Below are 27,732 nucleotides of genomic sequence, written 5' to 3'. Positions count from 1 at the left end.
TCATTATTTTATTCACCTTTATTATGTTAATTTGTAGTGTTATTTTATATTATATTTAACACATGAAACAGACGCGGCAAATATGATAGTGTAGTTTACTATTGATAAAACGGTCAAATAAAGAAGTTACTTTTTCAGCCATCTTTGTTCGTGTAAAATACTGGTTTATTTATCGAATGGATGGGAGAAAAAGACTCCATCATATGCGGTCAATTGGTGTCGAAATTTCCACCACCTCGGGTGTATTTTTTCTATCCCACATGACCACATATGATGGAGTTCTATTAATCTGTCACACGCGAAAACCTACAACTTAGCATGACGTCGGGGCCCGTGCATCTTCTTCGTATGAAGATCAGTTTGTAGTAAGACATAGGTCTACATCTTTAAGTACAATATTTTTTGTTACTGGTTTGTATGTTTTAGAAATAAAAACCTGTGAAAATTGGTCGGGATCGTTAGCGATATCATCTGTACTTTGATACACATTTACACAAATAGGGAGCAATATGATGACCATTAGGCCTATATTCCGGTTTCAGAAGACGACTTACTAAAGTCGACGACAGTCACTTTTTGGACCCTTGTTGTGGCTTCGTATACAATAAATAAAACATATCCAACGGTAATTTTTTTATATGATATATTTGACAAAAGGTACTTTTTATTTCTTTCATCTTTTAAAACTTAAAATTAATATTTTGTCCAGAATTATGAAAAATAAAAAAATACCGACCTGTAAACAGCGTTGTCTGCTTGTTATAGAAATTTGACATGGGTCAAAGTTAGTAGACCAGTTTGTATTGCACTATCAATATACGCAGCAGTTAACAGTGAGTTGCTTGAAGTCTGGATATGTAATATATATTTAAAAACATTAATAATTATATCATACGTCAGTGGCAGTCTTCCTAATTCTGCTAATGCTGCAGAATTACCACGGTCGTAGCTAGGAATTTTTATGGGGGGGGGGGGGGGCAACTGAGTAGTTAATAGTCTAAAACTCTTGTTCTTTAAGTTTCTCTAATGCTTTCCGAATTTTTTTCGGGGGGGGGGGGGGGGGGGGGGGGGGGGGCTTGCCCCCATGCTAGCTAGTCCTGATTACTGGTATATTTATTGACCCCCAAAATCCATTTACAGAATTTTATTTGCACTTTTTCTACATATATATATCAATGGTGTTCAGTAAGTATATATATATATATATATATATATATATATATATATATATATATATATATATATATATATATATATATATATACACATACATACATATATATATATATATATATATATATATATATATATATATATATATATACATATATATATATACATATATATATATACATATATATATACATATACATATACATATACATATACATATACATATACATATACATATACATTTTGTAATTTTGTACTGTTCCTTTATGTGACAAAATGTTATTACAATGCCCGTATTGACACCACAAGAACGTGAAAGAGCAGTTGGGATGCATGATGCTGGATTATCAAATCGCGCTATAGCACAGCGTCTTAGATGTCATCACTCAACAATATCGAGACTGTTTAGTCGTTTACAACACACTGGGACCACTCGACATCGACCACGACCTGGCCAACAGAGAGTTACAACACCAAGACAAGATCGTTACATCATCCGCACACATTTACGTGATCGCACACAGCTGCCCGCACAGCACCTACGATTCAAGGAAGACGTGGTCCAGTTAGCGCAAACACTGTACGACGCCGCTTACTTGCAGCAGGATTGCACGCTAGACGGCAGTGGGAAGGTGTCTTGTTTTCAGACGAATCGCGATTTCATCTTAGACATGCTGATGGACGACTACGTGTTTGGCGTCGTCGTGGAAAACGATATCAAGATGAGTGCGTTGTCCAAACTGACCGATGGGGAGGCGGAAGTGTTATGATTTGGGGCGGAATCAGTTATCACCATAGAACACCTTTACATGTCTGCCATGGAAGGGTGACAACCCAGTATTACATCGATAACGTCTTGAGAAGAATTGTCGTTCCCCAGTTTGCTGCTCACCCAGAACTGCACACCTTTCAACAGGACAACGCAAGAGCGCACACTGCGAGATTAACCATGCAGTTTTTAGCTAATGCAAACATCCCTGTCCTGGAATGGTCTGCACTATCCCCTGACCTTTCTCCAATCGAGCATTTGTGGGATGAGATGAGACGACGTCTCCACCAACGTCAGTTTCACAACGTTCGGCATCTTGAGCAGGCACTCCAAGATGAATGGCAGAGGTTACCCCAGAACCTCATCCAGAGGCTGATTCTGTCCATGCGTCGACGCTGCTTAGCGTGTGTGAATGCTAGAGGTGGCCACACAAATTACTAACTTTTCGTTTTTGATAGTCACTCTAGTTTTCATTACTGAATAAAATTCTATGAACTTTGATGTTGGCGTTTGTTGTTAATTAAACAGATAAACCCCTTACGTTAAAAAAACAACGAATAACCAAATAATTATAGTGCATTAATATACCAAAATATAAGTGTATTATTCCTGGTGCGTTTTCAATGGTGTTCAGTGTATGTATGTGTATATATATATATATATATATATATATATATATATATATATATATATATATATATATATATCCAGCAATCACTGTATACATTGGCAAGATATGATGACTAGATAAATCTCTATATTTTCGGTCACTGACAAAAATGTAGGTCACGTGATATAAGCTTGACTCGACTCGGAGTATTTCAGAGTAGATTTTCAATAAACATACTCGTTAAATCATTTGTTGAAGTGCAGTAAATACAAATAACTTTTAGTTTTGAGATAACCATACCAAACGTGTATATTTATTTACGATTTAGAGTTTAGAAATGCTGTTTCAATTGACAGAATGTAGCTAGCGTCATACAAATCGGCAGAGCCTTGCTGCATTTACCATTCTAACCTTCGCAGGATAAAGCCGATATCTTAAGACAGTAACCAGTTATTCCCTATATAGGCCTATTTCTATTGCTATATTAAGTACGTTTATTTGCATTGTGGGCGTGTAAGGATGGAACGATCTGTGATGGAAGTGCGGCATCCCTCGGTGAACTGGTTTTTTTTCATTCTAATGGTGCTCAAATGGCTTACCTAATAAAACTGTCAACAGATAATATTTTTTATTCATTATTATTGTTAGCTAAGTATTTTATATATAAATGCAAAATGCAAAATGTACAGTTAAACATTACTCATTTTCAAAACGAAGTTAAACAAAAATACCTGATTCAGAAACATATTCACTAAAGTAAAAACTGCTTTAATAAATTCGTTACCAAGTGGGCAATGTACCATTCTCTATTTGATATATAATCTTAAAATTACTTTTGTTCATTCATTTGTTTTCATCAGCCCCAACAGGTCACATAAAATTGATGTAAAGTAAAACACCTTCATATCTGTATGCCTATTGTATATCCTACTTCTTTTTACAGACCACTGAAATGTTGTTATAAATAATTATTAATATGTACATAATCAAAACACGTGCGTGTGTGTGTATGTGTTTGCATATTTGTTTAAAATCCAGGTCGTTGTGAATATATTATTTTAATTAAGTCTGCCTATAAAGTAGTAACTATATTATGTGTGTATAAATTATATATAAAATTACTGTAACAACCCATGTCTTCTCCGTTTGCATGGGTTGATATTTGTCAACAAGGGAATGGTCGAGAAAAAAATCAACAGTTATTAATATGAAAAAAAAAAAAAACAAAAAAAACAAAACTGTCAGTACGATATTGCATGCTGATAGAACGAAATAAGACATAACTGGAAAGAGTGATTGCAATCAAAACGCCCAACCTTAATGTAAGAAAGTTGAACGTATTACAGACATTCATAGTGTTAGGAAGTTAATTGTATTAAAGACATACAGTCTCGTATTACCATGCTAATCGTTCCTGTAATTTAGTCTGCAATACCGTGTTCGCGTATTCCTTGCATATTATAATCTATTGGTGCTAGTCGGTGAGTACCACGTGTCGGTAATGAGTTTCTCTTACCATCTCCGTCAATCGTCCCACTGTATTTAAGCTTCTGTGATCATTAGTATACGCACCATGGTCACGAAAGAAATGTTTTATTTAACGACGCACTCAACACATTTTATTTACGGTTATATGGCGTCAGACATACGGTTAAGTACCACACAGATTTTGAGAGGAAACCCGCTGTCGCCACTACATGGGGTACTCTTTCCGATTAGCAGCAAGGGATCTTTTATTTGCGCTTCCCACAGGCAGGATACCACAAACCATGGCCTTTGTTGAACCAGTTATGGATCACTGGTCGGTGCAAGTGGTTTACATCTACCCATTGAGCCTTGCGGAGCACTCACTCAGGGTTTGGAGTCGGTATCTGGATTAAACATCCCATGCCTCGACTGGGATCCGAACCCAGTACCTACCAGCCTGTAGACCGATGGCCTAACCACTACGCCACCGAGGCCGGTCTCCATGCTCACGACGCCCCTGGAGTAAACTGCAGTAATATTCAACTTTACTGAAATGAGTTCTGCTGGCCTAGCACAGGTAATAGTTACAGACCAGTGGGACTGATTTTAATTGGATTGCAATATTAATCATCAGTTTACATGGACACATCCCATTCTAACGTCTGAACTAGGTTCTATGGTGTCTTGACTTCTAGAAGGATATATCAAATCTCAACAAAAACAGATAATGGTTTCTGATAACACGATATTTATAGATAAGGAATATTATATATGCAAATTCAAATCAATAGATCTAAAATCACAGCTAGTACATAGTTATATTGTAACAAATCTGTATATTTCCGCTATTATTTCACTTGAATAATCTGATGCAGTTGCTGTACTTTTTCTCATTTTATTTTTGGTTCTTGATTTTATTCTTGGTATCTGCATTTCTAATACTAACATCTTTCTTCATCCTTCTTGAACGTTAATACTCAGTTCTTGGAATCAGATTGTTATCTTGTGAAAGATGCCGGGAAGAACATTCAATGTTTTCGATTATTAAACGTGTGGTATGAGACAATGTATATTTTGATTGGGATTTTCTAATTATTAGTAAGTTTTGAAAGTTGGGGGAATTTTAGAAGTAATTTAATATTATATTGTAGTTTTGAGAACCATTAGGAATGATAATTAATCTAAAGTATACGCCATCATTAGTCGAACATTCGACCATCTTCGGCAATTGTGGAATTGATTGAAGTAGTTGATCTTCGTTATTTTCACAAAGGGGTGTCATGTGAGTTTGTCCAATCATTATTTAATTTTGTAGACAAGTGATTGATTTAGACAAATGAGAGCCATTCTGTGAAAGACTCGAAGATTTGTGATGACATTATGTCACTATTGTATTTTTTTTACCGGCCTCGGTGGCGTCGTGGTAGGCCATCGGTCTACAGGCTGGTAGGTACTGGGTTCGGATCCCAGTCGAGGCATGGGATTTTTAATCCAGATACCGTCTCCAAACCCTGTGTGAGTGCTCCGCAAGGCTCAATGGGTAGGTGTAAACCACTTGCACCGACCAGTGATCCATAACTGGTTCAACAAAGGCCATGGTTTGTGCTATCCTGCCTGTGGGAAGCGCAAATAAAAGATCCCTTGCTGCTAATCGGAAAGAGTAGCCCATGAAGTGGCGACAGCGGGTTTCCTCTCAAAATCTGTGTGGTCCTTAACTATATGTCTGACGCCATATAACCGTAAATAAAATGTGTTGAGTGCGTCGTTAAATAAAACATTTCCTTCCTTCATTGAAAGCAACGTGTACTAACAAGCTGTCCTAACGTTTCTGTCTTTATATAAATGACTGGACACATCCCACAAAGAGTTGTGCCCCTGATACAACTCTATGAGGTGTTGGGTCTGTGCCGACAACAAGTGAACAAAGTTTTCCGCCATTACACTCAGAAGGTCGAGGTTATTTGTGCCATGATCTGATTGGTCAACGTCACCAAACGTCCGATTCAATCGTATGAAAATAGAGCAGGTTCTAAACTTCGACTCGTACGCATGACTCTGGCCGATTCAATCGTATGACATGCCACACGTTACGATTTGCTTGTTGGGGTCACTTGTATCGTGTAGCAGGGCCTTAAGCGTCTTTGAGTTTTTCTTAGTTGCATGAAGTAGCTGTAGCAGATACTAGATCTTATGTCTTGCATAGGCTATGACGTCATTGAATTTAGCATGGGAAGTTTTACGGCGTTGGTAATATATGACGTCATATCAATGCGAGTTGATTAGTTTTAGATCGATATTTTGATTTTTTTTATATTAAAACCGTCATTATTTTATTCACCTTTATTATGTTAATTTGTAGTGTTATTTTATATTATATTTAACACATGAAACAGACGCGGCAAATATGATAGTGTAGTTTACTATTGATAAAACGTCAAATAAAGAAGTTACTTTTTCAGCCATCTTTGTTTGTTCGTGTAAAATACTGGTTTATTTATCGAATGGATGGGAGAAAAAGACTCCATCATATTCGGTCAATTGGTGTCGAAATTTCCACCACTTCGGGTGTATTTTTTCTATCCCACATGACCACATATGATGGAGTTCTATTAATCCGTCACACGCGAAAACCTACAACTTAGCATGACGTCGGGGCCCGTGCATCTGTTTCGCATGAAGATCAGTTTGTAGTAAGACATAGGCCTACATATTTAAGTACAATATTTTTTGTTACTGGTTTGTATGTTTTAGAAATAAAAACCTGTGAAAATTGATCGGGATCGTTAGCGATATCATCTGTACTTTGATACACATTTACACAAATAGGGAGCAATATGATGACCATTAGGCCTATATTCCGGTTTCAGAAGACGACTTACTAAAGTCGACGACAGTCACTTTTTGGACCCTTGTTGTGGCTTCGTATACAATAAATAAAACATATCTAACGGTAATTGTTTTATATGATATATTTGACAAAAGGTACTTTTTATTTCTTTCATCTTTTAAAACTTAAAATTAATATTTTGTCCAGAATTATGAAAAATAAAAAAAATACCGACCTGTAAACAGCGTTGTCTGCTTGTTATAGAAATTTGACATGGGTCAAAGTTAGTAGACCAGTTTATATTGCACTATCAATATACGCAGCAGTTAACAGTGAGTTGTTTGAAGTCTGGATATGTAATATATATTTAAAGACATTAATAATTATATCATACGTCAGTGGCAGTCTTCCTAATTCTGCTAATGCTGCCCCCCTTGCCCCCATGCTAGCTACAGTCCTGATTACTGGTATATTTATTGACCCCCAAAATCCATTTACAGAATTTTATCTGCACTTTTTCTACATATATATATATATATATATATATATATATATATATATATATATATATATATATATATATAATGAACACCATTGAAAACGCACCATGGTATTGTATTCAATGTTATACGTTTTAAATGAAAATGCACACAAATTGTGAACTGTAAATTCTGTAACTTATTAATTTACCATTAAGAACTTAAAATAATGAACTTTTATAACAATGCACTTTATTGATAAATCATAAAACCTTACAATCTGGAGATAGTCACCAAAACGCAACACATGTCGCACTTCTGTGCGTGCAAATTGTGATAGCTTAGATCACGGCCTATAAAAGCCACTGTAATTTTGTACTGTTCCTTTATGTGACAAAATGTTATTACAATGCCCGTATTGACACCACAAGAACGTGAAAGAGCAGTTGGGATGCATGATGCTGGATTATCAAATCGCGCTATAGCACAGCGTCTTAGATGTCATCACTCAACAATATCGAGACTGTTTAGTCGTTTACAACAAACTGGGACCACTCGACGTCGACCACGACCTGGCCAACAGAGAGTTACAACACCAAGACAAGATCGTTACATCATCCGCACACATTTACGTGATCGCACACAAACAGCTGCCCGCACAGCACCTACGATTCAAGGGAGACGTGGTCCAGTTAGCGCAAACACTGTACGACGCCGCTTACTTGCAGCAGGATTGCACGCTAGACGGCAGTGGGAAGGTGTCTTGTTTTCAGACGAATCTCGATTTCATCTTAGACATGCTGATGGACGACTACGTGTTTGGCGTCGTCGTGGAAAACGATATCAAGATGAGTGCGTTGTCCAAACTGACCGATGGGGAGGCGGAAGTGTTATGATTTGGGGCGGAATCAGTTATCACCATAGAACACCTTTACATGTCTGCCATGGAAGGGTGACAACCCAGTATTACATCGATAACGTCTTGAGAAGAATTGTCGTACCCCAGTTTGCTGCTCACCCAGAACTGCACACCTTTCAACAGGACAACGCAAGAGCGCACACTGCAAGATTAACCATGCAGTTTTTAGCTAATGCAAACATCCCTGTCCTGGAATGGTCTGCACTATCCCCTGACCTTTCTCCAATCGAGCATTTGTGGGATGAGATGAGACGACGTCTCCACCAACGTCAGTTTCACAACGTTCGGCATCTTGAGCAGGCACTCCAAGATGAATGGCAGAGGTTACCCCAGAACCTCATCCAGAGGCTGATTCTGTCCATGCGTCGACGCTGCTTAGCGTGTGTGAATGCTAGAGGTGGCCACACAAATTACTCACTTTTCGTTTTTGATAGTCACTCTAGTTTTCATTACTGAATAAAATTCTACGAACTTTGATGTCGGCGTCTGTTGTTAATTAAACAGATAAACCCCTTACGTTAAAAAAACAACGAATAACGAAATAATTATAGTGCATTAATATACCAAAATATAAGTGTATTATTCCTGGTGCGTTTTCAATGGTGTTCAGTGTATGTATATATATATATATATATATATATATATATATATATATATATATATATATATATATATCCAGCAATCACTGTATACATTGGCAAGATATGATGACTAGATAAATCTCTATATTTTCGGTCACTGACAAAAATGTAGGTCACGTGATATAAGCTTGACTCGACTCGGAGTATTTCAGAGTAGATTTTCAATAAACATACTCGTTAAATCATTTGTTGAAGTGCAGTAAATACAAATAACTTTTAGTTTTGAGATAACCATACCAAACGTGTATATTTATTTACGATTTAGAGTTTAGAAACGCTGTTTCAATGTGACAGAATGTAGCTAGCGTCATACAAATCGGCAGAGCCTTGCTGCATTTACCATTCTAACCTTCGCAGGATAAAGCCGATATCTTAAGACAGTAACCAGTTATTCCCTATATAGGCCTATTTCTATTGCTATATTAAGTACGTTTATTTGCATTGTGGGCGTGTAAGGGTGGAACGATCTGTGATGGAAGTGCGGCATCCCTCGGTGAACTGGTTTTTTTCATTCTAATGGTGCTCAAATGGCTTACCTAATAAAACTGTCAATAGATAATATTTTTGATTTATTATTATTGTTAGCTAAGTATTTTATATATAAATGCAAAATGCAAAATGTACAGTTAAACATTACTCATTTCCAAAACGGAAGTTAAACAAAGATACCTGATTCAGAAACATATTCACTACAGTAAAAACTGCTTTAATAAATTCGTTACCAAGTGGGCAATGTACCATTCTCTATTTGATATATAATCTTAAAATTACTTTTGTTCATTCATTTGTTTCCATCAGCCCCAACAGGTCACATAAAATTGATGTAAAGTAAAACACCTTCATATCTGTATGCCTATTGTATATCCTACTTCTTGTTACAGACCACTGAAATGTTGTTATAAATAATTATAAATATGTACATAATCAAAACACGTGCGTGTGTGTGTGTATGTGTTTGCATATTTGTTTAAAATCCAGGTCGTTGTGAATATATTATTTTAATTAAGTCTGCCTATAAAGTAGTAACTATATTATGTGTGTATAAATTATATATAAAATTACTGTAAAAACCCATGTCTTCTCCCTTTGCATGGGTTGATATTTGTCAACAAGGGAATGGTCGAGAAAAAAATAAACAGTTATTAATATGAAAACAAACAAAAAAACAACAAAAAAAACTGTCAGTAGGATATTGCATGCTGATAGAACGAAATAAGACGTAACTGGAAAGAGTGATTGCAATCAAAACGCCCAACCTTAATGTAAGAAAGTTGAACGTATTACAGACATTCATAGTGTTAGGAAGTTAATTGTATTAAAGACATACAGTCTCGTATTACCATGCTAATCGTTCCTGTAATTTAGTCTGCAATACCGTGTTCGCTTATTCCTTGCATTATATAATCTATTGGTGCTAGTCGGTTGAGTACCACGTGTCGGTAATGGGTTTCTCTTACCATCTCCGTCAATCGTCCCACTGTATTTAAGCTTCTGTGATCATTAGTATACGCACCATGGTCACGAAAGAAATGTTTTATTTAACGACGCACTCAACACATTTTATTTACGGTTATATGGCGTCAGACATACGGTTAAGTACCACACAAATTTTGAGAGGAAACCCGCTGTCGCCACTACATGGGCTACTCTTTCCGATTAGCAGCAGGGGATCTTTTATTTGCGCTTCCCACAGGCAGGATAGCACAAACCATGGCCTTTGTTGAACCAGTTATGGATCACTGGTCGGTGCAAGTGGTTTACATCTACCCATTGAGCCTTGCGGAGCACTCACTCAGGGTTTGGAGTCGGTATCTGGATTAAAAATTCCATGCCTCAACTGGGATCCGAACCCAGTACCTACCAGCCTGTAGACCGATGGCGTAACCACTACGCCACCGAGGCCGGTCTCCATGCTCACGACGCCCCTGGAGTAAACTGCAGTAATATTCAACTTTACTGAAATGAGCTCTGCTGGTCTATCACAGGTAATAGTTACAGACCAGTGGGACTGATTTTAATTGGATTGCAATATTAATCATCAGTTTACATGGCCACATCCCATTCTAACGTCTGAACTAGGTTCTATGGTGTCTTGACTTCTAGAAGGATATATCAAATCTCAACAAAAACAGATAATGGTTTCTGATAACACGATATTTATAGATAAGGAATATTATATATGCAAATTCAAATCAATAGATCTAAAATCACAGCTAGTACATAGTTATATTGTAACAAATCTGTATATTTCCGCTATTATTTCACTTGAATAATCTGATGCAGTTGCTGTCCTTTTTCTCATTTTATTTTTTGGTTCTTGATTTTATTCTTGGTATCTGCATTTCTAATACTAACATCTTTCTTCATCCTTCTTGAACGTTAATACTCAGTTCTTGGAATCAGATTGTTATCTTGTGAAAGATGCCGGGAAGAACATTCAATGTTTTCGATTATTAAACGTGTGGTATGAGACCATGTATATTTTGATTGGGATTTTCTAATTATTAGTAAGTTTTGAAAGTTGGGGGAATTTTAGAAGTAATTTAATATTATATTGTAGTTTTGAGAACCATTAGGAATGATAATTAATCTAAAGTATACGCCATCATTAGTCGAACATTCGACCATCTTCGGCAATTGTGGAATTGATTGAAGTCGTTGATCTTCGTTATTTTCACAAAGGGGTGTCATGTGAGTTTGTCTCGAAGATTTGTGACGACATTATGTCACTATTGTATTTTTTTACCGGCCTCGGTGGCGTCGTGGTAGGCCATCGGTCTACAGGCTGGTAGGTACTGGGTTCGGATCCCAGTCGAGGCATGGGATTTGTAATCCAGATACCGACTCCAAACCCTGCGTGAGTGCTCCGCAAGGCTCAATGGGTAGGTGTAAACAAACCACTTGCATCGACCAGTGATCCATAACTGGTTCAACAAAGGCCATGGTTTGTGCTAATCCTGCCTGTGGGAAGCGCAAATAAAAGATCCTTTGCTGCTAATCAGAAAGAGTAGCCCATGTAGTGGCGACAGCGGGTTTCCTCTCAAAATCTGTGTGGTCTTTAACCATATGTCTGACGCCATATAACCGTAAATAAAATGTGTTGAGTGCGTCGTTAAATAAAACATTTCTTTCTTTCTATTGTATTTTCAACCGAGGTGATAATTATATTTTTGTGTGGTGTTTATTTTTGTATATTTTGATTGGCGAATGCCTCCCTCTCTACTTAATTGTTTTTAGACTTATTATATGTGAACTGACAGCCAGGCATTAATTTAATGTGGAAATTACTGATTAATTTAAATAATAAATTTGTATTTAGTGTAGAGGGAATACTGTCATGTTTCGCATTACCGTAAAACCTAGAACAAATTGATAATCTTGTTTTATATTGACCATTGAGAGGATTCCAAAATGTTTTGAGCGTAGTTATTATTTTTTCTTGGGGGTTGAGAGAAAGAAAAAAAGAAATGTTTTATTTAACGATGCACTCAACACATTTTATTTACGGATATATGGCGTCAGACATATGGTTAAGGACCACACAGATTTTGAGAGGAAACCCGCTGTCGCCACTACATGGGCTACTCTTTCCGATTAGCAGCAAGTAGAAAGAAATAATTAGAGGAGATAAAGTGTGAGTGGTAGTAAAGTTTTTTCTCTAGTCATATAGCAATGGCGGATCCAGAAAATCCATTTTGGAGGGGGTCCCAACGACATGAGGCGGAATGCCAAGGCAACTTTAGGGGAGGTTTGGAGGGGGGGGGGGGTGAAAATTTATCTATAATATAATTGTCGTAAACTTTAGGGGGGCCCGATCGAAAGGGGTAGCCGGACCCAGACAGAAAGGTTAGTTTTGTATTCGATTCCACCCCCGGCTAATTAGTGGGCACGTGTTGAGAAGGCGATATTGTCACAATATTAAAGTCGCAGACCTAGTTTCAACCCGTAAAAATGGACAAACCTGTAACATATCTGGATAAAGTTACAAGAGAGTGAAACAAGAGTCTGTGTCATTGAAACGGGAAAATATCCCCTAAAAATAGACAAGACATCGTCTCCATAACCGTTACTTGTATTTTAAGAATTATGAAATATCCCCTAAAAATAGACAAGACATCGTCTCCATAACCGTTACTTGTATTTTAAGAATTATGAAATATCCCCTAAAAATAGACAAGACATCGTCTCCATAAACGTTACTTGTATTTTAAGAATTATGAAAATCGCTTTTCATGTTATTACAAGCATCAGGATAACCAAGAACAGTTCGATTTTTCAAACATGTATAATCTAAACAATAACGTGTAAGTAATGTTTGATTTCAATTATCAACTTTAAAGGGACAGACCCTAGTTTTTACACACTAAGGCATATTTTTCACCCAGACCCTAGTTTCAACCCGTAAAAATGGACACTATGTTTGGTTACTTTACAAACCTGTAACACATTTGGATACAACAGATTGAAACAAGAGTCTGTGACGTTGAAATATCCTTAAAAAATAGACTAAACCGCGACTCCATAACCCTTATTTCTCAGACGCACGTGCGGTTTTTTTTAAATATGAACAATGCATTTTGTGGTATTAGAAACACCAGGATGACCAGAAACACTTCGGTTGTACGGAAATGGATAATCTAAACAACAAAATATAAGTAATGTTTGATTTCAGTGATCATAAACGGCTCTAATAGTGAAAAACATGCCTTAGTGTTTAAATAACTAGGGTCTGTCCCTTTAACACATCTGGAATCACAACAAAAGCCGCACAGTTTCTCTTTAAGATGTGCATTATTAATACAATATATTATATCTTTTAGCAACATGTGGCCCACAATTTACTTCAGGTGATCCAAAGGTCAAACAAAATTAGCAGAGGGGTACACATACATATCAAATTAAGTTTAAAAAATTCAACTATCGGCATGCGCGGATTCAGAAGGGGGCCCAAGCGGCCCTGGCCCCCCTATTTTTGGTAAAACAATATACATTGTATATTACAGAATACACTATAAAAAAAAAAAGCAAACTTGTTCCGTTCACCTGTCAAGGACCTTTAAATTCTATTTTCAAAAATAACAACAACGGATTTTGGGCCCCCTCTATTAAAAAAAACCCCACGCCTGTTGGGCCTAGGGGTTCCAGACTGCAATGCAATAAAGTCTTTCCACTATTCTCTAGTGTTTAAATCCGTAGTTATCGTGTGCGACTGCAGTCTGTATTGGTGGTGCTGCAACCTGGTCATAGGATGGCGGAGGAGCGTTATATGGTGATATAGGATACTGGACGGTGGTTGTCGTCATCGGGTATCCGCTCGTGGTCGATGCTGAAATTATAATAATTGATATTTCTGTTAGTCCATAAGCCAGGACCCAAAATTTGGGCAATTTGTACCACCTGTGGGTGACGATTCGTCCTATTGAATGTTTGTCAATGTTATAGGTTTTAATTTATAGTGATGGTTAAAAATTAAAATGACATGAGGGCTTAGTTTTTGTTTTTAAGACACCATGATTTTGTTAGATCTGATATGCTGCGTACTGTTTGTATGGTGACTCCTTCCTGGCTGTAGGGCGGGACGTAGCCCAGTGGTAAAGCGTTCGCTTGATGCGCGGTCGGTCTGGGATCAATCCCCGCCAGTAGGCCCATTGGGCTATTTCTCGCTCTAGCCAGTGCATCACGACTGGTATATCAAATGCCGTGGTATGTGTTATCCTGTTTGTGGGATGGTGCAAATAAAAGATCCCTTGCTGTTAATCGAAAAGAGTAGCACATGAAGTGGTGACAGCGGGTTTCCTCTCTCAATATCTGTGTGGTCCTTAACCATATGTCCAATGCCATATAACCGTAAATAAAATGTTTTGAGTGCGTCGTTTCCTTCCTTCCTGACTATAAAATAACAGAGAGAGAGAGAGAGTGTGTGTGTGTGTGTGTTCCAGACTCCAAAATGCAATGAATGAATGATTCGGCATCAGAAATACATAGGCTATGGCAATCAACAATTGTATACAAACTTTATAAAACAGCGCAAATACCTGTCAAAGAGTCAGTTATGGATTTAGTAATCATAGGCTATTGGATGTCAAATATTTGGTCATTCTGACATAGTCTTTGAGAGGAAATTTTTTCCATTAGTAGCAAGGGATCTTTTATATGCACGTTCCCACAAAGGGCAGCACATACCTCGGCCTTTGTTATATCAGTCGTGGTGCACTGGTTGGGATGGGGGGACAATGGGTTCACTGAGGTGATTGAATCCTATGATGCAAGCATCTCAGTGATTGAATCCTATCATGCAAGCATCTCAGTGATTGAATCCTATGATGCAAGCATCTCAGTGATTGAATCCTATGATGCAAGCATCTCAGTGATTGAATCCTATGATGCAAGCATCTCAGTGTTTGAATCCTATGATGCAAGCATCTCAGTGATTGAATCCTATGATGCAAGCACCTCAAGCGAACGCTCTACCGACTGAGCTGGATCCTCCCTCCGTCCCCATCACAATTATTCAAGGCACAACGACGCATATGAATGCAACATAAAACATACCAACCCCCCCCCCCCCCCCCCCCCCCAAAAAAAAAAAAAAAAAAAAAAAAGAAACCCCGCCAAAATCTCAGAAAGACAAAGTCAAAGGTGGTCAGGCCATTGGAAGCATAAAACAGACAGAATTTACCATGCGACATTTCAAAACGATGAACAAGTATATATTTGGAAACATCACAGGTGTTTACAGAACTTGTTTTAACACGGGAGAATGTGTGACGTGTTAATCGATGTCGAGGAAAACCCACGAGAATATATGTTGCCACGGCGACACCCCATCCTTTCCTGTCCTGGACAGAGTAGCAGGCCGAGGCCGGCACATATGTCCAGGACAGGCGTGCGCTACAACAGCTTGCTCTGAATGTGCACGTTAAACACTCTCCTGACCTGACCTGATCACGGAGAGGAACAGCACATGCAGTGAAATAATTCTGTTCCAGCCAGTAAATACCATGACTGGTATATTTGAAGTCCGTGGTAAGTGTTGTCCTGTATATACATATACACACACACGTTTGGCAATTTGGTAAATGTGCTTAAATAAAAGAAAACTCGTGACTTACAAAATAAAATCAGACACTGGATGTAACTGAGGCATCATTTGTCAGTATAACTAACAGGACATTTTCAATACAAAATGAAACGTGTGACTGCCACGTCGTTAAATGGTGCTTGGGGTCCATAGATGAAAATCTAAAAATTTCAGGAATGTGTCTGAGCACCTTGGACATTGCAAGTTGACAGCGGTACAACGTCGGTTCATGCTTCCGATGAGACGGTGGATCTCTGGAATAGTGATAGAGATCCATTCTCGAGTTAAAACATGTTTAATGTTGTGGACGTTCTGAATATGCGTGTGGTTCTCTCGCACACTACGACCCAACAAAATCCATTTCTGTGCAATAAGGAACAAGTCAGGCGATCTTGCACGCCAGTTTAGTGCCTCAGTATTATTCCATTATTCCTCTGAAGAAGTCTAGTCATTGGTCTGGCTGAATGCTGGCGTGCATTGTCCTGTTGAAACAAAACGCCTGGATACTGCTACATGAACGGAATGACAACTGGTGTGATGATTTCATCACTGTAATGCTGAGGATTCAGATTCCCATGAATGATGAAAATTAGGTTATTTTATCCGATGTCATGAATTCCTGCCCACACCAAGACGCCACTACTACCACATCGGTCATGTTCAGTGCATGTGACGACCTTGTACCACTGTCAATTCCTTATTAGCTCAGACACGTTACTGACAATTTTCTGATTTGTTCGTGTATGGACTCCCAAACACCATTTAACGACGTGACAATCACATTTTATTTTGTATTGAAAATTTCATGTTACTTATGCTGATAAATGATGCCTCGATTAAATCCAGTGTCCGATTTTATTTTGTAATTCACGAAATAGCTAAAAAAAATTAGAAAAAATTGGTTAAGTATATAAATTACCCATATGTTATACAATAAACGGTCATATAAATATAGTATTTTCCCACTTAATAATACACTAACCATAATAACTACGCAAATCACGTGACATTTCGTACACCCCGGCAAATTCTGTATTTTCCAGCAAATCCTGTATTTTCCAGCAAATGACACAGTGTACTTGTGGTAAGCATTAGCTATTGACCAATCAAAACGCATGAAATTTATTTAAACGGTAATAACCTGTATTGCCTGGGTCATAACAATACCTTGAAACTGTTATTGCACACTGCTGACGTCACGTGTCGCTATACTGGTTTATGCGCTTCGCGGTAAACCAAATGACCACGTTGGGAACAAATCAAATAGTTCGCGAACGTTAGCAGGGGCGTAAATAGACTTTTGAAATGTGTACTCAAGAAAATGGCGAAACCACTCAAAATCGTGCCATTCAGTCACTAGTAATTCCAGTCTGTAAAACTTATTTTCTTACAAACGCTTGTATTGGTCAAATTCGTATGACGACTGTCATATCTTCATGAAACCCAAGCTTTGAATGACGTTGGGGATTCCCCTAAAGTGGAGCGTTAATACGTAACGTTGAGAATTTAGTGTGATTGTTGAAAAAAAGTGTACTCAAATAGCTAAATTGTGTATAAGCAGAAACATTTTGTACTCAAATGAGTACATTGCGTACACGTAGTTACGCCCCTGGTTAGCGAAACGTTTGTTGGCTGAACATGGGGTAGCCCAAGTACTCTGACCGTAAGAGAGCTGGACGGACATTTGGAAGGTTATACGGTGTAATGAGAGCATATAACTTTCCAAATGTCCGTCTAGCTCTCTTACAGTCAGACATCTTCATAAATCAAGGCTAATATTCGTTCCTCGTATTCAGGGACGAATATTAGCCTTGATTTATGAAGATGACAGTCCGCGTACTCGGGCTAAACATGGGGCATCTGCAAACTTGCGACAGTCGCCGTTTCTGAAATTGACATCAATCCACGTCACTGTATTTGACATCGCTGGATGTTATTACGGTCAGTTCGCGTTTGTCCTAAAACATGGTTTATGAATAATAAATAAATTATAACATTTGCAGGAGTGCCATTCAAAATTTATGAATCTTATGTAATGTTATGTCATAGGGTTTTACGTGCACATTCAGAACAAGCTGTTGCAGCGCACGCCTGTCGTGGGCACAAGACCGGCCTCCGTCCATGATAGGAAAGGTGGAGGGAGGGGAGAGGAGGGACCGCCTGCACTGGCAGGTGCAAGGTAGCACCAGCAGCCCGATCAAATCGGTAGCAGGCGGGTGGGGGTGGTGGTGGTGCTAGGGAATTTGAATGGAGCAGTTAAATGCCAAAGAGAAAAGGGTGCGCAATTTTGATTGAGGGAATTTGGCGCAATTTTGAACGGTCGGTCGAAAGGTAAATGGCCGAGTTATGAATCTCGTTTGGGAATTGTTTTATACCCCCTCGCTGTCGCACTGGGAATAAAATAATTCCCGAACTCGTTTCAAAAATTTCGTATAACAAATATGCAAATATATATATATGTGTGTGTGTGTGTGTGTGTGTGTGTGTGTGTACAGACGCACATGTTTGGTAAACGACAGTGCCCGGTGCGGAGCTAGTCATGAGCGTTCCATTGGCACGACGGCGACGACAGCAGAAGCAGCACAACACCGTGATGACGACCACTATGAGGACAACAGTACCAACAACAGCTCCAATGATCAGCCCAACCCTGAAATAAAATCAGAACGGTTAATGTGTGTTTAAGTAGGTGAGTTTTCGTCCAATAAGTTCATTGGCAGATCCAGAGGGGAGGCGGGGAATGGGGGTCCCTTTACAAAAGCCTTGATCCGTCCATGTGTGTGTGATAGTGAGTGCGCGCGCACGTTCGCATATATTAAAAAAAAAGTATTTATCAAAATTATACTTCACCACAATTTTGCTTATTACATATAAAAACGATTTTGCTTATTACATATGAAAACGATTTTACTTTTTACATACGAAAACGATTTTGTTTTTTACATATGAAAATTAAAACTTGATAAATGCATTAACATTATGATGGCCAGTTACAATATACATGTACAAATAACAGACACAACAAATATTACAAATTCGACTTTTATAGATGACAAATTAGAAAACGCAGACTATACGAAATCAATTGCTGGTGACTACGTTATTACACCTGGCAGTAATTTGTAGTCACAAAGTCATGTGAAGTATACTAAAAGGCAAAAGTTATTGTGTCACACAAAAGACAAAGATAATTGATGATAAGTTTTTACTGCCGTGTATGAAACGTTATAACATGGAAAGAGAAATGTCCGAAGGTATGAAAACGAGCAATAGTTCATGAAAAGGGCGCACCTGCTATATGCAAATGAGCCACTTCACTAGAGGGGTCCAGAGCGAAGTTCACACAGTCAGTAGCGAGTGTGTCCACCTTTAGCATTTATACAGGCCTGGCACTGTCGTCTCACTGAGGCCACTAAACGCTGGTGAACGTTCATGGGAGTGCCATTCCAGACCTGTTTCGCAGAGGGGTGGTCACGGGTGCTCGGCCGCTACGGGGACAGTCCCTGACCTGGTTATTTTGTTGATATCGTTGCCATAAGTGCCATATGGTGTTTCTGTAGACGTTGAATTGACGTGCGACGTCACGCTGTGAGGTCCCAGATTCAAGCATCCCTATGACTCGCCATCTGTCATTTTCAATGAGGGGTGGCATGGCGAAATTGCATCAAACAGTTCACTAATGGTGTTTTTCTTACTTCTGGACTTCCGAAGGCTGAACTGAGTGGCAATGATTTGCGACTGAATGTCTTGCCTTTTATGGTGAACACTGGACAGGATTTCTCCCGAATATTCCATGTTTCTTGCACAAAGCATGCAATCCCTGCAATAACTGCTTGGTTGCATTTCTTCGAGCTGTTTCATGGACATTTTCTCTGGTTTACATCCATAAATCCATTCACAAATTTATTCCTCCAAACAATCCATGTCACAATAACCTTTGCCTTTTAGTATATAATTTACAATATGATCATTTTAACTCGTAAAATATATGTGTAGTATATCTGTTATTTGTACAGCGTAATAGTCCAGTCAATTTAACCCAAAAATTACGTAAACTCAAAACAAAGTATAACAGAAATTGTTTTTATTTAGTTTTTTGATTTCATATATGTATCTAGTATAACATATTAAAAATCCGCTCTCGAAACTGCGTGCTAAATATGATTTTGGAGGTAAAAAGTTAAACAAAAAATAAAATAAAATGTTATTTTTGGAATATTTTTATAAATTTATATTATGATTATATTCCTTCTATGTTGGATGTTTCTCATTAAAGGACATAGAAACAAACATAAAATGTTGCTTTCTGGTGTTAAATAAGTAAAATTTAGAATTATGAAATGCTTATTTAACACACAAATTACAATTTTTTAATAAAGTAAACAAGTCTCTAAGTCAGGTCCAATTTAGGATTTGGTCCAACATATATTTTAAATATAATTTGAAGATGTTGAATTCCCCCAAAATATTTTGGTCAAATGAGTAATTATATTTTATGGTTCAAAATGGCAGAAAAAAAAAATAGCGGGAATTGTTTAATAATAATTTTTAAAAATTGGTATTCCAGCAATCTTTATAGCATTTTTGTGGCATTAGTGTAACAGCATTAGATTTGTTTCAAAACAGACGACAAACAGCTGCATGGTACAGGACAATGGCATTGTGTTCAACATCACACATAATGTATTTTTAAAACCCTGAAACAATCAAAACAATAAATTAAAATACAACAAGAACAGAATACATGACATTACGATAAGAAATACATATGACACATGGCATTTCCTAGACTGTCATAAATAATTAAACATATGTATCGAATCACATATCACTAATACATGGTTCCTATCAAACAATAAATTCACAATATACATGACATAACACCATCTGTTATTCCTTAATACAATCCATACTTTCCTAATAACACATTCATATACATTACAACGTCATAAAAATATGCACATATAACAACAACACAGTCATGTACATACCAAGTGTGTGTAACTAAGGTTGTAACACCTGGCGATTTAAATAAAATAATAAAACGCACTAAGTATCGTATAAACACTATAATCCAAAGTCCATAATTATATTAATAGCAATAATAATCATAGCATAAAATAAACTATCTCTTCTGAGATAATACAAACTGTGCAAACACCTTACTCTCAGTTAACTATCACACCATAATGAATTTAACGTTAAAACCCATTAGTATTTAGTGATAAGAAATCATAATATTAACTGCATTACCATTTAGACATTAGAACTTAATTTAATATACTTCATCTGTAATTTAATTACTTTAGATAAATATAGTTGCAGAAGAGTTATTTTACGTATTAATGCATTATATTATAATGTACCGAGTTAATCCACAAACATTAATTTACATTTAGTACCTGCCTGTAAACAAATACACTAGATAAGAAACATGAATACTACAAATAACCAATACAAATAACTAACCTTAGAAATCATCTAAGAATACGACATCACAGCAATAGTGACCACACTGAGAACAAGAGCTCTCAGTATTTATGCTGAAGATTATATACATGTAACTAGAAGCTGAACAGAAACACTAAGACAGAATACCAGCTTATAGTAGACCCAAGCTTCAAAGTTTAGAAAAAAAGGACAGACGCAGCGCAAAAATGCAAATGCTATTGTTAGGTGCTTGTGCAAGATTCATGCTTGTGTTTTTAATCAACATATCACCAGTTAACAAGCTGACTGAAATAGAGCATCCGGAATAAAGAAGCTGTATTAAAAGTAAATGTTTAAATTAAAGGAGCACTATCATTTTCAGAATTACCTAAAAGAGACATTGGTTTAATTAGGTATAGTAAACATTAAAAACATAACATACAATGATTACCTGTAAATAACAATAATTTAATTAGTTACAGGAAACATTACAAATATTATAAAATACCATTATATACAGATAAAACTTGATATTGCCACATAAGCATGTGTATACATTTATTTTATAAAAAAAAAGCTATGTTGAGAATCTTAAAATTTACTCTTATGGTCAAATGATGAAAAACAAGATGGCGGAAAACAAAATGGCGACCATTTGTCATACAAATTATTAAAATTTGACATCCATGTCTTATGAAGGGCATTATTTGTTGCCATAAATGCAAATAATAAAATATATATATATATAAAAAAAAACCATCAGTTAAAGTTGGTTTTGTTTAACAACACCATTAGAGCACATTGATTTATTAATTATCGGCAATTGGGTGTCAAATATTTGTTAATTTTCACATATAGTCTTAGAGAGGAAACCCGCTATATTGTTTCCATTAGTAGCAACGGATCTTTTACAAGCACCATCCCACAGACATGATACTACAAACCACGGCCTTTGGTATACCAGTTGTGGTGCACTGGCTGGTAAGAGAAACGGCCAAAACTGTGTCACTAAATCCTAATTATTTGTATATACAGGTAAGCTTCCATCCATCAACTTGTATTTTAATAACATGAAGCATGTACACTCATCTGCGAATATTACATTTTGGACCTTTCAGTTTCCGAACTAGAGCAAACAAACAAACAGAAAAAAACACACAAAAAAACCCAAACAAAAACAACAACATATGAACTAGTATCACTGCATCTCAGAGTATGAAAAGCAAACAAACTCATCATCCCAATACTAAGAGGTATGTTTCCAGTATTAAGTTTATAGGAATTGTTTTTCAGAAATTATCCAATTGTTTCATGGATATTTGACTTGTGGGGAAAAAAGCAAAAGCTAACAGAACATCAGTGTACAACAATATTTAGTCAGATAGATTTGATCAGTGAATTGCATGAACTTCTAGTCTGGCATCAGATTCCTCGTGTAGGTTGTCCAACATTCAGCCCAATGTTACAACTCTACACTGCATCTTCCTCCTCAAACCCCCACCAAATTTAGAGGAAATTAGCTAAGTTAACATTGCTTTCTGTTAACTAATTATGAGGCATTGGTATCCTTCTTACAGGTTTGTATATCACTAATTTGTGCACTTAATTATTTTATATAGTTTGGTTAACAAAGACTTGTAGCGCAAACATTTTGTACCCTTCGGGTTTCGGAGTTTGATCCAATACCTGCCAGTCAACAATCAAGACTGACTTGCCAATTAATTTCAGAGTAACCTTTGGATCTTGTTTTTGTTTCAACAACGGGTATTGATATGGGTAGCAATTCATTCTTTGTGATCAGCATAATATTCACCTGGCCAGCGTTGTATGACGTAAGACGTCTGTGCAATATGTTTCATTAAGTTCAAGGAGTGTACCTGATTGTAACTGACTGAATTGCTTTAGGCCTTTTAACTATACAATTATCATATACACATTCGTGAAGTATTCCATGTGGCAAACTGATGATCATCTACATTATAGATAGTACACCGACGACTGTTAAAACAGCAACATGTACCAATATGAGTACAAATACTGGTCCCGGTAATCATCACCCACTGCCCAAGGTTGTAAACAACTTAAGTACTGTAACCATTCATCAAAATATAAAAATTTAAATAATTTTAAGTAACTTAAGAAATCGTTACCTTGGATCACAGAAATAAGAACATACATTATTGTCATTCCGAGTTTTTATTTTAATCAGTCTTTGGTAAAGGTTTCTATATTTTTGTCTTATGAAAGTGATTAATTGCAAAAATATTGAACGTTGGAGTGCTTGAGATGTTAGCGTATGAGCTTTCATTTCTCTGGTCTATTGGTTAATACTTGATCAGTAGCTACAGGGCCAAATATAATGTGAACTCTTTTTTTCCGTGGGCTTACATGTTCGTCGTTGTCCTAAAATACACATTCCGTAGGATATTTAAATTCGTGGATCAAAAAGGTAGCAGCATAGCTTCATTTTACTAGTTGACTGCATTAGTCCACGAATTACACGAGAATTTGACCACAACGAATACAAGTGATTCTACAGTATCAGCATCTATGTCCGAACCTTTTGTGTGATGACGGTTAACTTTAAAAATACAGATAGTTCATAGCAATGTGTGAGGTAGAGTGTATTAAGAACAGTAATGTCCGTATGCGTATATTTCTAACTGTTCAGATACATTCATACAGTAAATCTCTTAACGATGATGTTTAAAATATTGATTTTAAGGATTGGGGTTTGAAAACATGCAATATTAGTTTTATGGTTTCGTTAGATAGATCAATTTGAGTGTGAGTGCGAATAATTTTTACATGCTCATATACCACTAGAGTTTCGAGCATGTCCGTCCCGGGGCCTGTCACTGGATAGCCAGGGGCTTGTCCCGAGACAGAAAACAATTAAGAGGACAATTTTGAAATTTACATCCAAAAATTAAATAGTGGGCCTTTAAAATTTTGATGCGTATCTCTAATTAATATAATTAATAAAGAAAATTCTACTCATTAAATTTGGTCGCTAGATTAGATTGGATGGTCAAAAAGAAATTAGATATGATCGGTTGCCTGACTCGGGATGGAGGAGGGGGGGTGGGGGTAGAGTTGAAAATGGGCAGAATTTAAAAAAACAAAAAAAAAACAAGTTCCAAGCCAAAATTAAAAAGAATTGACTGCTCGGTCGAATATTTATATAATTTGGAGCATTTTAGAAGGACAGTCCAAAAATAAATAAGAGAAAGAAGAGAGGATCGGACTATTTAATAATATTAAAAAAAGAAAGTAATTTCGACATCAATTTTTGAACGAAGGTCTAAACGTTTAAATTCCGATCTATATGTCCACGTGAGTGGCCTCGTTAAGGCCGTTATGGTGCACAGCTTGTAGGGACGAGATGGGTTGCATCCCGTCAAGAAAACCCCTAGATTGACAGTCTGAACGAGAGAGAGAATCAGACTAGGGTATATTCCAGTCGTCATGGGTTGGTATAGTGGTGCGGACGGGCCCGACTCCGGAGGATACGAGATGGTATCACAATAAAACAAAGTAAAGTCTAGAAAAGAGTAGTAGGGACCGACCCCGCTTCCTATTTCTTCTTAGAGTGGGGCGGTCAATCTTCCAGTGCTGCTAGGACAGGCTCGGACATGTAGAGACTAAACGCGAACAACCGTGGCGTTCTGCAGAATGGCCGTCATACGAGTCACGAAAAAAAACAAGTCAACATAGTCAGACGGAGAAATGACGTGGAGGCAAGGAATCTCGCTAAAAAAGAATCCAACCTGGTGGTGCAGACTGTCGAAGCGTTCCAGCGTTCAGTCAGTTCAAATGGCCGCATACATCCCAGTAGAAAACTTTACTTCGTTGACAAAAACAACAAAAGTGAAGGATCCCCAACTCGAGCCGCGAAAGCACGTGCAGTGTGCACAAACACGTTTTACCGCGACGAACTCCAGACTGGGAATAGATCAATTTGAAAATTATGAATGTCCCAAAAGGTAAAAACAATATTAGTGTTATGGTTTCCTCGGAAAGATCCAATTGATGGTTGTGAATGTTCTAACATGCATGGGCAATATCAGTGCTAGAGTTTTCTTATAAAGGCCCAATTGCTATTTTAATGTTGTAAAATGCAAAAGCAATATATATCTGACATTGGTTAACATGGGGTTAATAGTATGCCTTGTTATACAATAGCTGCAGATAGCCCAGTTAATTAACATGCAGTTATGTCATGTACGTGAATAATGTCGTGCATTGTTCACCACTGTACCTTATTTGGGCGGAAGGTTTTCTATTCAGGTGCGGATCCGGGGGATGGGGTGTCAAGAGACATGCCCCTCCCCCTTTGTTTCGCACTAGTAAAAAGTAATAAAAACCTATTCAAACACCTCTAGCCATGCTCTGCGCCCAACCCACCACCTCAGTTTGACACCCCTGGATTTGCACCTGCTAGTTATGGAAATAACTAAATAATTTCTTTATTTTGAAATACAAAACAATTAAAAATAGTCTTTATTTGATCATTTAAATAAAACAAAAACGAAAAAGGAATATATGCAAAAACGAAAAAGGAATATAAGCATAATTTAAAATATTCCCCCAAATCCCCGATTTTATTACTTTTTTCAACTTTTTACCCACCACCCCCACTCCAAAAAAAAATTCATATACAAGTATGCATGCATGTATGATTTTATAAAATTTAATACAGTTTAAAAAAAAGAAAGAAAAAAAAGTTTGATTGGGGGGAGCGTGGCCCCCCTGCCTGCACTACTGACCGTGTTCCACAGCAGTGTTGGTGGTAGTAATGGCCGCAGCAGGAATAAGGACAGTAGCGGTATTCGATGGAGTTTTCAAACAGGCCGTTGAAGGTTCTGGTGCGTCGACACAGTATAGCTTCAAGACCTGCGCGAGAAAAGAAAAAAAAAAAAGTTTGTTTAAAGATACCTCCAGAGCACATTGATTTTTATCATCGACTTTTGGATGTCAAACCTCGTGCGCATTATCTTGATAAAGTACTAGTATATATGTAACGTCGACAATGCATGAAATGAGGATATACTATTATTCACCCACTAGTAGATAGAGTTAAAGTTTGTTTTGTTTAACGACACCACTAGAGCACATTGACTTACTAATCATCGGTTATTGGATTTCAAACATTTGGTAATTTTGACATATAGTCTTAGAGAGGAAACCCGCTACATTTTTTCATTAGTAGTAAGGGATCTATCCCACAGACAGCATAGCACATACCACAGCCTTTGACATACCAGTCGTGGTCTACTGGCTGGAAAGCGAAATAGCCCATACGCGGGGTTTTAATACTGGGGAGACTGCGACAAGGTTTTGATCGAAAGACTGAAGGCTACGAATTTCACAAGATTCGTAGGGAAAGATACTGGAATCTCTTTTGCTTTATAACAAAGAAGGGGCGGATCGTAGATCAATATTAATCGTAATATAAATCGCTAGCATGATGCGCGGTCGATCCAAGATCGATCGGTGGCCCATTGAGCTATTTCTCGTTCTGGCCAATGCACTATGACTGGTATATGAAAGACCGTGGTATGTGCTATCCTGTCTTTGGGATGGCGCATATAAAAGATCCCTTGCTTGCTACTAATAGAAAAATGTCTTTATCTACGACTATATATGTAAAAGATTACCAAATATTTGATATCTAATAGCCCATGATTAACAGATCAATGTGCTCTAGTGGTGTCGTTAAACAAAACAAACTTTAACTTTTTATAGCACAGAAGGTGGGAAGAAGTCCACACCCTCCAATTCCACTATCATAAATAGACACAGAATATTGAGTCGAATTAGTACGCGAAAAAAATAAAATAAACAACAACAAAACAGTGACTCAGAGATATCAAAATTATACTGCCAGGTAAAACCTACCTGACCAGGTGGTTTTAGTTGAATGAAGTAGCCTTTTATCTCTTCTTCTGGTCAATGTTTATACGAATTCTTGTGTTTACTGTCGTTCTAACAAGGACTATTAGATACGTGTATATGGGTTTTCATGTAACAATACTACTTTACCTGATAAACAGAATCCCAGAAAGACGGTGAAAGGTAAAAGCCAAGAGCTGGACGCCATATTGTCGTAGTAAACTTAATGTAACCCGTGTCTCTATAGCCTGTCAGTCAGGTTTCGCCGCAGTACTAAACCATGTTGTATCTCAAAGTCGCAACGCTGGAATGTTATCAGTTGTAGTCTGGGTCATTCGTGTTTCATTATTTGTCTACAGCCTACAATATAAATTTTATCTAGCATATATATTTTTTTTTTATCAGGCGTGTAGCCAAAGGGTGTGGAGGTGGCATGCCCTC

The 27,732-nt window shown here is 37.3% G+C and overlaps 1 protein-coding gene across 1 annotated transcript; it reads right to left on the bottom strand.

Annotated features, from left to right (window-relative positions):
• Positions 1-13,516: 13,516 nt before the first annotated feature.
• On the bottom strand, positions 13,517-27,557 carry LOC121392714 (protein shisa-4-like). Its single transcript, XM_041523819.1, has 4 exons — positions 27,442-27,557; positions 26,166-26,292; positions 18,468-18,616; positions 13,517-14,211 (listed from the first exon to the last, which is right to left on the bottom strand). Exons 1-4 carry the CDS (start codon positions 27,497-27,499, stop codon positions 14,063-14,065), a joined length of 483 nt encoding a protein of 160 aa, XP_041379753.1. The 5' UTR covers positions 27,500-27,557; the 3' UTR covers positions 13,517-14,062.
• Positions 27,558-27,732: the final 175 nt, after the last annotated feature.

The sequence above is a fragment of the Gigantopelta aegis genome, chromosome 3 (assembly GCF_016097555.1).
Source record: "Gigantopelta aegis isolate Gae_Host chromosome 3, Gae_host_genome, whole genome shotgun sequence".
NCBI lineage: Eukaryota > Metazoa > Mollusca > Gastropoda > Neomphalida > Peltospiridae > Gigantopelta > Gigantopelta aegis.
The sequence above is the reverse complement of the archived record's forward strand: the minus strand, read 5'-3'. Positions and strand labels throughout refer to the sequence as shown.